This window comes from Scardinius erythrophthalmus, assembly GCF_964197995.2.
Source record: "Scardinius erythrophthalmus genome assembly, chromosome: 17".
Taxonomy (NCBI): Eukaryota; Metazoa; Chordata; class Actinopteri; order Cypriniformes; family Leuciscidae; genus Scardinius; species Scardinius erythrophthalmus.
In genome coordinates, this window is record NC_138237.1 from 3,843,311 (window position 1) to 3,857,251 (window position 13,941).

A 13,941-nucleotide genomic window follows, 5' to 3' on the forward strand; every position below is an offset into this window, starting at 1 on the left:
ATTTTTAAGTGAACGAATGTTTAAAAGTGCTAACTTAACAGTCTTACTTTTTGTCCCCACATCAATCTTACTTTGACGTGTAATAGGCACCAGATTAGTTGGGTTTGCTGTACGGCTATTGAAGACCTTAGACTTTCTATCTTATAATAGAACAGCAATAGAGAAAGATACAGGCTTTTATTACTTTTATTACTTAAGATATTACTTTTGTGTAATATCAATGTGAACATTTTCTTTAGTATAAACTTCACTAGCTTCAACAAGCTAACTTGTTAACATATTAATTTTGTTAACATATTAACAACAGTATGTTGTACAGTAGCACTTGCTGTATGAGTGCAGCAATATAAAGGCAAAGAGTATAGAAGCCCAAGAGGCGAAACTCAATAGAACGCTCCATAGCAACAGTTGCCCCCATGACGTGACGGCGCGGCCGCCATTATGGACTGAAAAATGAAGGAAAACGCCGAAAAATAATGGGAGTCAATGGCACTGAAAAACTTAACATAACAAAAACTTAACATAACTTATTTTTTTCTGGCCGTCATATCTAAATATGAAAACAATTTAAAATACATTAATGAGGATGACCGACGTTAAATGACGTTAAATGACAGAAAATATACGTCTGTGTTGGTTATGCATGGCCTAATTAACTTACCCTTAGGAAAATAGTATTTTGGGACAAAATACTACTATTGAAGTACTATAAGACTATAGAAATACTATAGCGGCTCTAGGATATTATAGAGGTATTACAGAACATAACATACTTATGATGTTCTGTAATACCTCTATATTATTTTTAAGCTGCTATAGTATTTATATAGTAGTCTTATCGTACTTCTATGTCCCAAATTACTATAGTATTCCTATAAGATTACTATAATATTTTGTCCCAAAATACTATAAGATTCCTATAGTACTTTTTAGTAAGGGTATGTCCCTCACCGAATCGGCTTCATTAGCCGACCACTTATGGTTTGCAAAGATACAATTATAAAATTACTGCAAACCTTTAATCTATCAATATTTATGTTCTATTATGCATTTTCCTTGTTATATGAATAACAGAAATTCATGAAATAATATATAGGCAGACACACAGTAATAAGATATTTATTCAAATGTTGATTTTGAAATTAGTGAACATCACCATATATGATTTGGAAAAATAAATAAATAACATTATAAATGAACATTTCTAAAGACTTTTCTTTTACATAGGCCTAGAATATCACAAAAATATTAACAACTTGTTTTTTCAACATCTTCAGTGAAAGTGCACACAGTGAACGTTTTAATGGCAAGAAAAAAAACAATCTATGAATGTCCTATTACAGGCGGAAAGGTACAAAAAAGATGTGCAATCTAGCAAGTGCACACATGAACTATAAACACCTACTAAAATGGATTTTGCCATTGACTGGCGCTAACGATTTCAGCAGCTTTCAGTCCATAATGGCGGACGCGCCTCCGCAGCGCCATCTACAGACTGTTACCCATAACACAACAGAGTTTCGCCTCTTGGGCTTCTATACTCTTTGATAAAGGTTTAATTTGCTCTCAAATCAAGCTCATGCACCACTTGTCACCATGATGGTAACTATCCTAAAACCAACATTAACAGAAATTCTTCTAAATTAGCATAACAAAACATTAATCACTACTAAATCTCCCACTTAACATTAATCTTGCTCAAAAAAACTACTTATATTACACTTAATTGTTGCATTTACTCTCCCTTTCGACTCGAGTGCCATTGGCAAAGCATGCTGGGAAATAGACATCCCATCCGTTTTAGTTAAAATTAAATTCGTCTAAATTAAAAGAAATAATTTCATAATTAAAACACAAAACAATGAAACAGTTCAGTTTACTTAAAATATAGCAGTTCTGTGAACTTGAAAGAAAAAGAAAGTGTTAAATACTCATAAAAGTTAATTTGACTAAACTAATTAATTTAATTTAAGTTTGTCCTACTCAAACCAATTCATTATTTTGAGCGTTAGGGTTTCCTGTGAGAATGATCAAGCAGACACAGAGAATGTGTATAGTACCATAACATTTTCAAGTTTATTAAGGAAAATGGCTCATTATTATACACAAGATTAAGCTAAATCATCCAGCACCTTCTTTGATTGGTCATATTGGTTTATGGTTTATGTTAGTTTATCATAATATGAGGATCAGTAATTACAATACATTTGATCTTCTTGCTGTTCTTGTTGTCGTCCTCGAACACCTGAAAGAAAAATCAGATTTAGTTCTAAATCTTCAGTCACTATTAGTAAGATCTGAGTTTTTGATTGTGATCACATCACCTTAATCACAGCAGAACATGCGCACGTTATTGAGAGCGGTGTCGTCTCCTCTTCCCTGTGGCGGTTCTACCAGTGTCTTGATGCCGCAGATTCCTCTTCCCATACAGGTTGGGCTCCAGTCGCCCCAGTTGCCCCAGTTTGTGCCGTCACCCTCCAGCACAAAACCTCCAGTGCAGGTGAACCTGGAAAAAATTCAGATGTGACAATATTATGATAAAATATGTAATTGTGCAGTCGGATTGAATGTCATCACATGATCACCTGCAGCCAATCACAATCACGAACAGCAGCACGACTGCAAGTGTGATATTAACTAAACTATTGATGGGGGAAAACTGAGTCCTTAAATAGCTAAATAAAACCAGGATGGGTAAGAGATGGTGTAAGAGGTATACACTGGGTAAGAGATGTTATAACTTATAGCACCACACACTCACTTGATGTTGTTTGCAGCCGTATCATCTCCGTCTCCTTGGGAAGATTCAACTCTCAGCTGGAAAGCTGTCAAGTATCCAGAATGACACCATTTGACATCTGTCCACTCACCCCAGCTGAAGAAAACACACACAGAGGTTGCCTGATCAAATCCATTATTATTTTCAAGAAAATCCTGCAATTACTTATCTATCTTAACCACTTAATGCAAGAATTGTCAATAATCTGAGTCCATTACCTTCCTACGTCGGACTCAATTGAGTTGTAGTCACGTGAGCCTGGCCGATCGACACAGTAAAGACGAATCCCATTGAGCGCTGTATCATCACCATTAATTGGTCTTTCCACCTTAAAACAACAACATTGAGACAATCTTCCTCTTGAAAGAGTTAACTCTAACCCAACCCATAGTAACATTTATCTTCATGCTCTTTAGTATTACACAGACACTTAAATCTTAAGCAGGTGCAGTTCCCTGGAGAAACCTGGAATTAAATGACAAACAGCAACTCAACAGTTTTGATCCTTTGAAACACTCATTCACCCCATATTAGCAAAACAGAGTCAACTTACCCTCAGACTAAACCCTGCGGCGTACCTTCCACTTGGACACATGCTCTTATATCCCCATGATCCCCAATTCATCCCGTTGGACACCGTCAGCTCAGATCTGTAAGGTCGGTCGACGCTCCGCTCATAACGACGTTCTGCAGGCCGACCGCTCACATGCCCAATAATGGCCAGCAGTGAAAACATCATGGAAAAGAAGTGATGCATTTCTACAGCACTGGCCTGATTGATAAATACTGATTGTTAGATTAATTTTCAGGTAGACTATCTGCAGCCTGTAGGAAACTCAGAAGCGAAGACCAGGAGACTTGGTTGTATCTTCAGCAGAATTCTTTACTGAGAACACGAGCTGTCGGTAGCTGAGGTCATCAAGTCTGACTAAAGGAACTTTACATGGCATCTTATAGGCATTCAGTGGGCAGTCCTTAAAGGTGTTGACCTTACACACAGACTTAGAGATGAGCACTTAATCGAATCATCTAAAGACAATAGAGGCTATTACCCCCGACTGAAGATAATGCCCCCCCCCCCCCCCATATTGGATAAACATTACATGATGGTCACAAGAACTAAGATTATGTAATCATTCACAGAAGATCAAAGACTGACCAAACCCCTTCAATGGAAACTATATTGAATCTAATCAGTAAGTTGATGCCATCATGTTCACCTTGAATGCCCAACACAGTGTAGTTCACCTTAGTTTTTCATGTGATGTAATGTAAGGATGTAGGATCAGCAGATCTTAAACATATTCTTAAATCTGTAATATTTTAAGCCTCAGCTATCAGTGGTCAGGTGGAAACAGAAACCTCAACCCTTGTGATGAGAGAATGATCAAGCAGACACAGAGAATGTGTATAGTACCATAACATTCTCAAGTTTATAAAGGAAAAACCCCTAGTGAAAAAAAGTATACTTTATTGTATATCCGTTTTTCAATAGTAAATTGCAACTATACTAACAAAGATTTTATCTTTGCTTTTACCTATTTTAACAAAAAACTTTTAACACTCTTCAAAATAATTTTATTGTAGGCTAGTATATTTTTTCAAAATATTTTTAAATATATATATATATATACCCCATGATCTGATCCTACCTCACTTCCTGTCGAGCTACTGTCCTATCCTAATAAAAGGTGAAAACACCAAAAATATATATTTTTTAAATAAAATTAAACAAAATATATAGCTTGCATGTTTCGAAGACACTTGTAACACAAATAAAGTAAACTTTAAAATCACTAATCAAGCATGTAATTAGTCCTTACACAGGCATATACTTAAAGTATACTAAGTATACTTGAAGTTGTTCCAATTTACTACACTTAAGTACACTAAATACACTTAAGATTATGCTTTACTACAATTTAATTAACTAAAATATCCTCCTGGGACCCAAGAATAGACTTTTGTCCACTGTAGTGGACATTATATTTTAGTGAATTTCTCTGACATCATACATGTCATATGACCCAACCTGGGTGTCCTGTAAAGAGCACATTCAGGACTTTTCAGAGATACCAAATGTTTGGAGGTTTCCCTATGAAAACAACTTCTCCTTGGTCTTTAAAAATGTCTGACATTAATTTAGTGATCAAATGTAGCATTCTTATGGAAATATGACAATATATTGTAATTATAATTTAAATTGGACTACTTCTCAAATTGTATTTCATAAACCAACATCTCAGGAAAATGTTAAGGGGTTTCAAATAAAAAAATTCCTTTCTGTTCCAGAACAGGGCGTTGATTTCATACATGTCCACTGTAGAGGACATCAGGACTTACATCATGTTTATCAGGCATTTTGTGAGACATAACCCTATGGTCAGAACTGCAGTCCAATCAGCAGCAACATGTATATAAAGCACGCGATATTAAAGTGAACTCGCACAATGGGTTCAAGGAAAATAATGTACAAATGTGTTTGATGCAACAACTGAGGATATTAGAAGACATGTTTGTCGTAAGTTTTATTGTAAAAATACAGGATATCAACATAATGATGTAGTTGTTTATATTTTTAGCTTCATTGCAAGTGTATGACATTTGGTATAGAAATAAACAATGGTAATTAAGTGCTTTTCCTAAAAATGAGAAAGAAAATACAGGGTATTAAAACAGTATGAACTACAAATAAAGTCAGTATGTGAGGCTAAATAGATGTGTTTTAGTCTGAAATAGGTAAGATGTGTGCTTCCGTTTCAGTTTCCACAAATCTCTTAACTGGATTGGGATATTCTCTTTTGTTCTGGGCGGCAAGTGCAGTAACTGTAACATCGGGCATATTTTGTAGTATTAAACACATATTTATACCGACTTCATCAGGCTCTGAAAATTCTTCACAAAGAACACAAAGAATGGCCTTCTCAGCTGCCATAGTTGCAACTCTTGCGTCATCAGAACAGTGTGTTCAACACAGCACCGTTTCTGTTTAAAAAACGTTGTGCAACGTTTTGTCAGGGCTGAACGCAGCCCTGCTTTCTGTTTGTGTGTGTGTGTCAGTACACACGATGGATGTTTATTGGATTTTCTGTTGTGCCTAATAAACTGTTGCACGAATCCTCTGCGTTTGAGAACGTTCCCGACAACCAGTAGGCCTACCGTTTTAAAAGTATCGATTTGGCAACGGTGTAAAAAAATCTAATAAAATAAATGATACTCAACCCTAATGTAGCACCACTCAACAAAATGAGTGCAACTATGCACCACCATTTATATATATAAAAAAAAACCTAAAAAAAAAACCGCATCCCTGATTAATTGCTAGGAAACATGTTTTTTGGAATCTTGTTTTTCAGGTCTTCTAAATGCCCAAGATCCAGAAACACCTAATGATGATATTCTATTAATATATTCTATTAATATTTCTATTAATTATCTGAAAATAGTTGGTTTATTCTTTTTAATGATAATCACTCTGAACTATTAAAGGTTTCTGAAACCCCCTATTTCTAAAAAATTTAAATTAATTTTCAATAAAAGACACCTTTGAAATGTCAACAAACATTTATTATGTGAGAATTTTTAGCTTAATATCTCACAAGTTAGTAAAAATGCAATGGTGTGTTCATGTTTATTTTTTCTGTTGAGTACAAATGCAAACATATGACTTATTTGAAATATGTTGAAATAAAACATTAAAATAAACAGATTTGATCTGTGTGTACTGTGATGTATTATGATCTTGTAAATGTATAATATATTGATTCAACTTGTTGTATTTCTCATTTTCAGCTAATGTGGCTGTAGATGTTCCTGCATCAGCCGGGGAAACCAGTTTGTGAGTACAAGTTTTGTTTTTTTCTTTCATTGAAAAGTTTGGTGCCAGTAAGATTGTTTTTGGAAGAAGTCTCTTCTGCTCACAAAGGTTGCATTTATTTGATAAAAATACAGTGATATTGTGAAATAATATTACAACTTACAATGTAAAAACTTAAAAAGTCTTTTCAATTTTAATATTTCAAATTTAATTTATTCCTGTGATCAAAGCAGAATTGTGAATCCACTAGAGCGCCAAAAATTATGGACTGCAGCTTTAAATATAGAAATGATTATACATCAATTGAATGTAGATTTCACCCTGCTTTCTTTTTGCATGTTAACATGTGAACTGCACATTTCAGATACACAGAGTTGAAGAAACTTGAACGAGCCATGTTTATTCGACTTGACAAAATGGACCAAAAGCTGTCAGCCACTCAAAGTCTTTTAAGAAGTATTGGCCAGCCAACAATTGACATCTCTGAGTATCTGCTCAATCCTTGCCGTAGCACACAAGAACTGGATGATTTGTGCTCTAAGATGACAGACAGTGAATACAGGAAAAAAACTGTAAGTTAACAGCAGATTATAATTGTGGGGTTTTTATCACCTGAAATGTGCTTTGACATATATAATGTAATTTACCTCGAAATAATGCAAAACTTTTACAAAGTGCACATAAATATGCACACGAACACAACATATCCGTTTGCATTGCAAACTTGACAGCCTATTAATTTTATCATCAATCTAAAGTCAACCAAAAAAAAGAAAGAAACATGGCTCAATTTAAACCGTTGTACAATACATTTTTGCACATATGAAGGACTCTGTTTTACATGGATGTTGGGGCACGAGTTAATTTGAAGCCCCATTTACATAAATTATAGTTTAAAAACTAAATGTTGCAGCACAAAATTAATAGAAACTAAAAGTTGCAGCACAAAGTTAAAAACAATTGGATTCATGCTGAAGTAGAGAGGTTTCCGGTTTCAGTTTTGCTTTAAATAAATATATTTACATTTGCCTTTAATAATAAATGTTGTTTATAAAAGAATGCCACAGTTTGCTTATTTTGTCTTGTTCTGTTCTGAATACCAATAAGAGGAATTAAAATACACATTTACAAACATTTATTTTTATGTTCTGGTATTTTGCATTATTTCTGACTATTATATATTTTAAATAATAAAAATATGATATAATTAAATTATACAATATTATATAATTTAATAATAAAAGGCAACTTATACACCATGGAGACCTTCTGTTGTTTTCTCTTCACCGTGCAATTTTCACCTGGTGCGTCAATACGTCTTGTTTTCCAGGAAAATGTGGTAGTTTTCAGTGATCAGATCGGCCAGGACACAATACCATTTACGCTTAGTATTAACGTTAATGTATAACGTATGTGTGAGTTAGGAAGCAAATGAAAAGGATAAGTTGGGCAGCTACAAGTTTTTTGTGGTACAACACAAAACCGTTTAATGCACATGTAGTTCCAAGTCAGTTGAATCACTGTTTTATATTAATGTGCTCTTTTAATTTAAAGGTGCTAGGGGTGTAACAATATATCATGTCACAATATCTCGCAATACAAAAATGCAACAATATAATAAAATAGCTTTGCTACTGATTCGCTACATTATGTTTCTCAGCAACCAGGGGGTTACATCACTTTTTTGAAGTCATTAAACGCATAGCATCATTGTTAATAGAGAGAGACACTAAACAGACACTGGTACAAGAACGGACAGAACATGCTAAACCTAACGAGCCGTAACTTGACAAAAATAACCAGTTTTAGTCTTCCAGTCGAATATTGTGCTGCAAACTTCAATAGTCAATGCTTGCAAATGACCCTGATATAAGTGGGATAATTCACAGCTGGCTGTTCATTACACAATTTGAAGTTGTGTAATGAATTCCATGTTTTCCCAACATTTTTACTGAAGTTCCACTAAACCATGATGTAAACTTCTTTTTAGAAGCTTGCCAAAAGACAAAGGTGCCCGTCAAGGTACTAGAAGAGTATATTTCAGACACCTTGAAGTAACATTTCCTGCATGATTTCTTTTCATATTCAGGTGTAATCCTTTACAGTGTGTAATTGAACCTTTCCATTGTATAACATTTGTAAACTATATTTGAATCTTGTGTGATTAAATATTTATAGTACACAAAGCATAGCCTAAAAAACTTAAGGGTTAACATTTACGGAGTAGCCACACTGTTATTGTTATTAAATGTTTATGAAATAATAAATCACCATTAGTAACATCAGTCAATCTGTTCACTTTACAGATGGAGCTTGAAGTGACTGGACCACAGACTGGACCACAGCATGAAGAGACTGGACCACAGACTGGACCACAGCATGAAGAGACTGGACCACAGCATGAAGAGACTGGACCACAGACTGGACCACAGCATGAAGAGACTGGACCACAGCATGAAGAGACTGGACCACAGACTGGACCACAGCATGAAGAGACTGGACCACAGACTGGGCCACAGCATGAAGAGACTGGACCACAGACTGGGCCACAGCATGAAGAGACTGGACCACAGACTGGACCACAGCATGAAGAGACTGGACCACAGACTGGACCACAGACTGGACCACAGCATGAAGAGACTGGACCACAGCATGAAGAGACTGGACCACAGCATGAAGAGACTGGACCACAGACTGGAACACAGACTGGACCACAGCATGAAGAGACTGGACCACAGACTGGACCACAGACTGGACCACAGCATGAAGAGACTGGACCACAGACTGGACCACAGACTGGACCACAGACTGGACCACAGACTGGACCACAGCATGAAGAGACTGGACCACAGCATGAAGAGACTGGACCACAGACTGGACCACAGCATGAAGAGACTGGACCACAGACTGGACCACAGACTGGACCACAGACTGGACCACAGCATGAAGAGACTGGACCACAGACTGGACCACAGCATGAAGAGACTGGACCACAGTGCTAGTTTGGCACCAAAACAATATTTAACACTGTTTCCTGTTCATTAAAATGTTGTTTTGAAAATATATACATATATTTTTTAAGCTATAATGTAGCATTTATGTAGATTTAAGAAAATCACATTGTAATCATTTTCACCTTTTTGATGTGTTGTAAAAGTGTACAGTTAGATAATATAAAGTGGGCACTTGTAATTCACATGGTTGTGATAAATAATAAAGTTGAAAAGAATAATGTTTCTGCATCATTCTAATATTCTAACCTTAAAATAACATTATAACACTACAAAAAGTGGACATTTTAATGTTCTTGGAATGTTCCAAATAAATGTTCTTTGAAAGTTGTATTGTTAATAAAATTTTTGGGGAAAGAACGTTCCATGAACATTATGCTAACCTTAATTTAACGTTCCAGCAACGTTATGCTAGCCTTAAGATAACGTTATGCTAACCTTAATTTAACGTTCCAGCAACGTTATGCAAACTGGAGCATGGGAATGCACATATGTAGATCCAAGAAATCTAAATATTCTTGGGACGATGCCCCCGAACCCCTCTAACTACCTAAAATTTGGGACCTCTGTGTTTATAAAACCCAGCCTGCATATAACATATGAAAGAAATAAAGCAAACTGTTTTGTAATAATTAAATATGGGAGTTTTTTAATACTTTTTTCATCCTCTGGTGAGATATTGGTTTTATCTGCAGTTGATTTCCTCTAAGGCTGTGTTGCTGTAAGTCAGTTGTAGTTGTTGTGTTTCTGCTCATCTCTTCTCTTTTTCTGTTCTTGCTGTTCCTCTTATCTTCAGTGAATCTGCTTGTTAACCGCTGGTGTCATCACTAATGCTCAGTCATCACAGTAGAGTGAATAATACTTTATTTCACTTTTACTCAGATTGGGACTATATGAAAACTGAGCAGTGTTTAACACTGAGGATTTTACTGTGTACCAGTAAACATAAATGTGATATGTAACACAGAAGCAAGTTTTGTTGTGGTCTTGTTGGGATCATACTAGCATCCAAAAGACAACATATGCCAGTCCACCAGCACACCAGCATCTGGCAGTTTCTAGTGGTTGGATTCGGTGATTACTTTTGCTTTGGAGTGAAATCTTGCTTGATTTATTTGCAAAGCATTTGCCATTGGATATGATTGCCAGTTTCTGTGTCCAGAGATCGGGTCATTGGGGCCCCCGCCTTCGGCTGTCGCCCGATCCACTACTGTATGCTTCGGCCCCTTACGGCCCCTCCTGCAGGTGCTGAGCCCACGATAGGGCGGCCCCACGTCACTTCTTCGGGCTGAGCCCGGCCGGGCCTGGCTCCAGAGCGACGTCTCGGTCCTTGTGTCTATTTGCCTTATAATGGACTTATGAACCGCTCTTAGTCTGACCCGTCACCTCCTGTTTGCCTTGGGAGACCCTACCAGGGGCATATATCCCCGGACAACATAGCTCCTAGGATCATTCGGGTACTCAAACCCCTCCACCACGATAAGTTTGCAGTTCAAGATGGGGATGACTACTTTTAAATGTTGTCTAATACACTTTGTTATATTTGCAAAGAAACACACTGTTGGGTACACAGATGTTTTACCAAGAAAAAACGTTTTCAAGGACACTGACAATTAAACGCATATTTTAATTGGATTAATGTTTGTATTTTTGTGTGTTCACGTGACGTACAGGTCATTGGTGTGCGCTCGGTGCTCCTAGCTGCTCATTGGGTAGAACCAGGACATCACAAAATTGATTAACCCGTCTGAAGAAGCTCTGATCAGCTCAAAACCTAATCCTGAGAGCAGTTTCACTGACCCCGGGCTCAGTTTTAGTTTAGAAACCAGACAGAATTCATTTAAAGTGGCCACTGTTATTATTTTCTTATTTCTTAGGCTCCACTTTTGACTGTTCTTGTGTAAGACTGCCCTTGTGTAATGTCTTTTCATTGTTATCTGCACATCATGGACACATCTAGACAAAACAAGAACTAGGGTTGAACACACTTATACACTCGCACCAATACGTGAACTCAAGACACGCACATACATTTAAACATCTGACCTCTCTTCCTTGTAATTGTATTTCTTAATGTGCCAAATATGGTGGGGGTTGATCTTTGAGTACTATGATTGGATGGAATACACATTGTGGAAGATTTTGCTTAATCTTGTGTATAAATATTATTTTTCCTTAATAAACTTGAGAATGTTGTGGTACGCTTCAAAGGTTCAAAACTGTGGAGTTGCTGTTTGTCATTTAATTCCAGGTTTATCCAGGGAACTGCACCTGTTAAGATCTAAGTGTCTGTGTAACACTTAAGAGCATGAAAATAAATGTTACTATGGGTTGGGTTAGAGTTAACTCTTTCAAATGGAAGATTGCCTTGATGTTGTTGTAGTTGTTTTTAAGGTGGAAAGACCAGTTGGTGCTGGTGATGATACAGCGCTCAATGGGATTCGTCTTTACTGTGTCGATCGGTGCAAAGGAGCATCAAGCATAAATGACTACTACTATACTCAATCCGACGTAGGAAAGTAATTGGCTCAGATTATTGCCAATTCTTGCTTTAAGTGTTTAAGCTAGATAAGTAAATTGAGGATTTTCTTGAAAATAATAATTTATTTAATCAGACAACCTCTTTGTGTGTTTTCTTCAGCTGGGGTGGGTGGACAGATGTCAAATGGTGTCATTCTGGATTCTTGACAGCTTTCCAGCTGAGAGTTGAATCTCAAGGAGACGGAGATGATACGGCCGCAAACAACATCAGGTGAGTGTGTGGTGCTATAAGTTATGACATCTTTTACCCATCCTGGTTTTATTTTTCCATTTAAGGACTCAGTTTAGTAACTAACAATAGTTTAGTTAATATCACACTCGCAGTCGTGCTGCTGTTCAAGATTGCAGTGATTAGGCCGTCGGCTGCAGGTGATCATGTGACTGACATTCAATCCAACAGCACAATTACATATTTTATTTATCAAAATACTGTCACATCTGAATTTTTTCCAGGTTCAAATGCAGTGAGGTTTATAATCTGGAGGGTGACAGCACAAACTGGGGCAACTGGGGCGACTGGAGCCCAACCTGTATGGGAAGAGGAATCTGCGGCATCAAGACACTGGTAGAACCGTCACAGGGAAGAGGAGACGACACCGCTCTCAATAACGTGCGCATGTTCTGCTGTGATTAAGGTGATGTGATCACAATCAAAAACTCAGATCTTACTAATAGTGACTGAAGATTTAGAACTAAATCATGATCATGACATTTACATCCCGCCTATTATTGGAGTTGTAATTATTTTATTCTTTCTCGTATGTTAGTGATTCTTCTGAAGACTCCTGAACTTCTGCTGAAATGGTTGTCAAATATCAGCATTAAAGACTTTCTAAACAGAACCTTGTAGTTTCACATTGTTTTGCACAACACTTTACATCAGATCATTCATTACATTAGTGCATGAGGAAGATTTTTACATCTAAAGTGACTTATATTGCATTCAAAGCAGTAGCGTAGCCAGGAATCACAATGTGGGTGGGCCCAGAGAAAATCAGGTGGGCACAGCCTAAAATGCATCTGTTATCAAAATAGGCCAACACAACTACACCTGCTTGAATACACCACAGTTTAATCAGAGCACAAGCATGTAAGTCATCATAAGCAGTGTTTATAAAGAACATAACGATAAGAACAGCATTTCCACTGCGCGCGGCCAGGCCACACCACACACACACGCGCATCTGACAGATGCGAAACAACATCATCAAATCAGCAGCAGGACAGTAGTGGACAGTGTGTAAAAACCAAAAACAATGCTTGGTCATAGTCTGGCTCAGCGGCCACATAAACCACGTTATATAAACAACATTGACTAGGCAACTACATAAACGTAGATTGGCTTACTTTTGATGACTAGCTTATAACAGGAGACGACGGGGCTGGGGGTCGCACACAGTTTTAAATTCGAACACATTATTCTCTGAGTGTAGTGTGTACACTACACCATAGTTCGAATTACAGGGGGTACTGGGGGGTACTATACCCCCCAATGAAGACCAAGTACCCCCCAAAGGGACAGAAATATCAGTTTTGGGGGGGTCAGATATATTTTCTGATATTGTGAAAAAATGTAATTACAGTTACAATACAAGTCAACTCACTGTAGGATAGTTTTAATGTACAGCGATTTCAGACACCCCTATTGTGGACCGTACCATTTTTAACCACCGTGGCGCTAGAAGCAACGGAGATAGAGAACGACTTCAACTTCTCACGCAAGTGTCAGTTGAATGACAAAACGCTAGTTTCATAAAGTATCATTCTTTTCAACATTCCTTATTTCTATATAC

General features: G+C 37.0%; 1 protein-coding gene across 1 annotated transcript; it reads right to left on the minus strand.

Moving 5' to 3' along the window:
• Window positions 1–2,325: 2,325 nt before the first annotated feature.
• Window positions 2,326–3,515, minus strand: LOC308705459 (vitelline membrane outer layer protein 1-like; the record flags this gene model as incomplete). The annotated part of the gene is made up of 4 exons (XM_081390482.1): window positions 2,326–2,506; window positions 2,762–2,875; window positions 2,998–3,107; window positions 3,333–3,515. 4 exons carry the CDS (start codon window positions 3,513–3,515, stop codon window positions 2,326–2,328), a joined length of 588 nt encoding a protein of 195 aa, XP_081246608.1.
• Window positions 3,516–13,941: the final 10,426 nt, after the last annotated feature.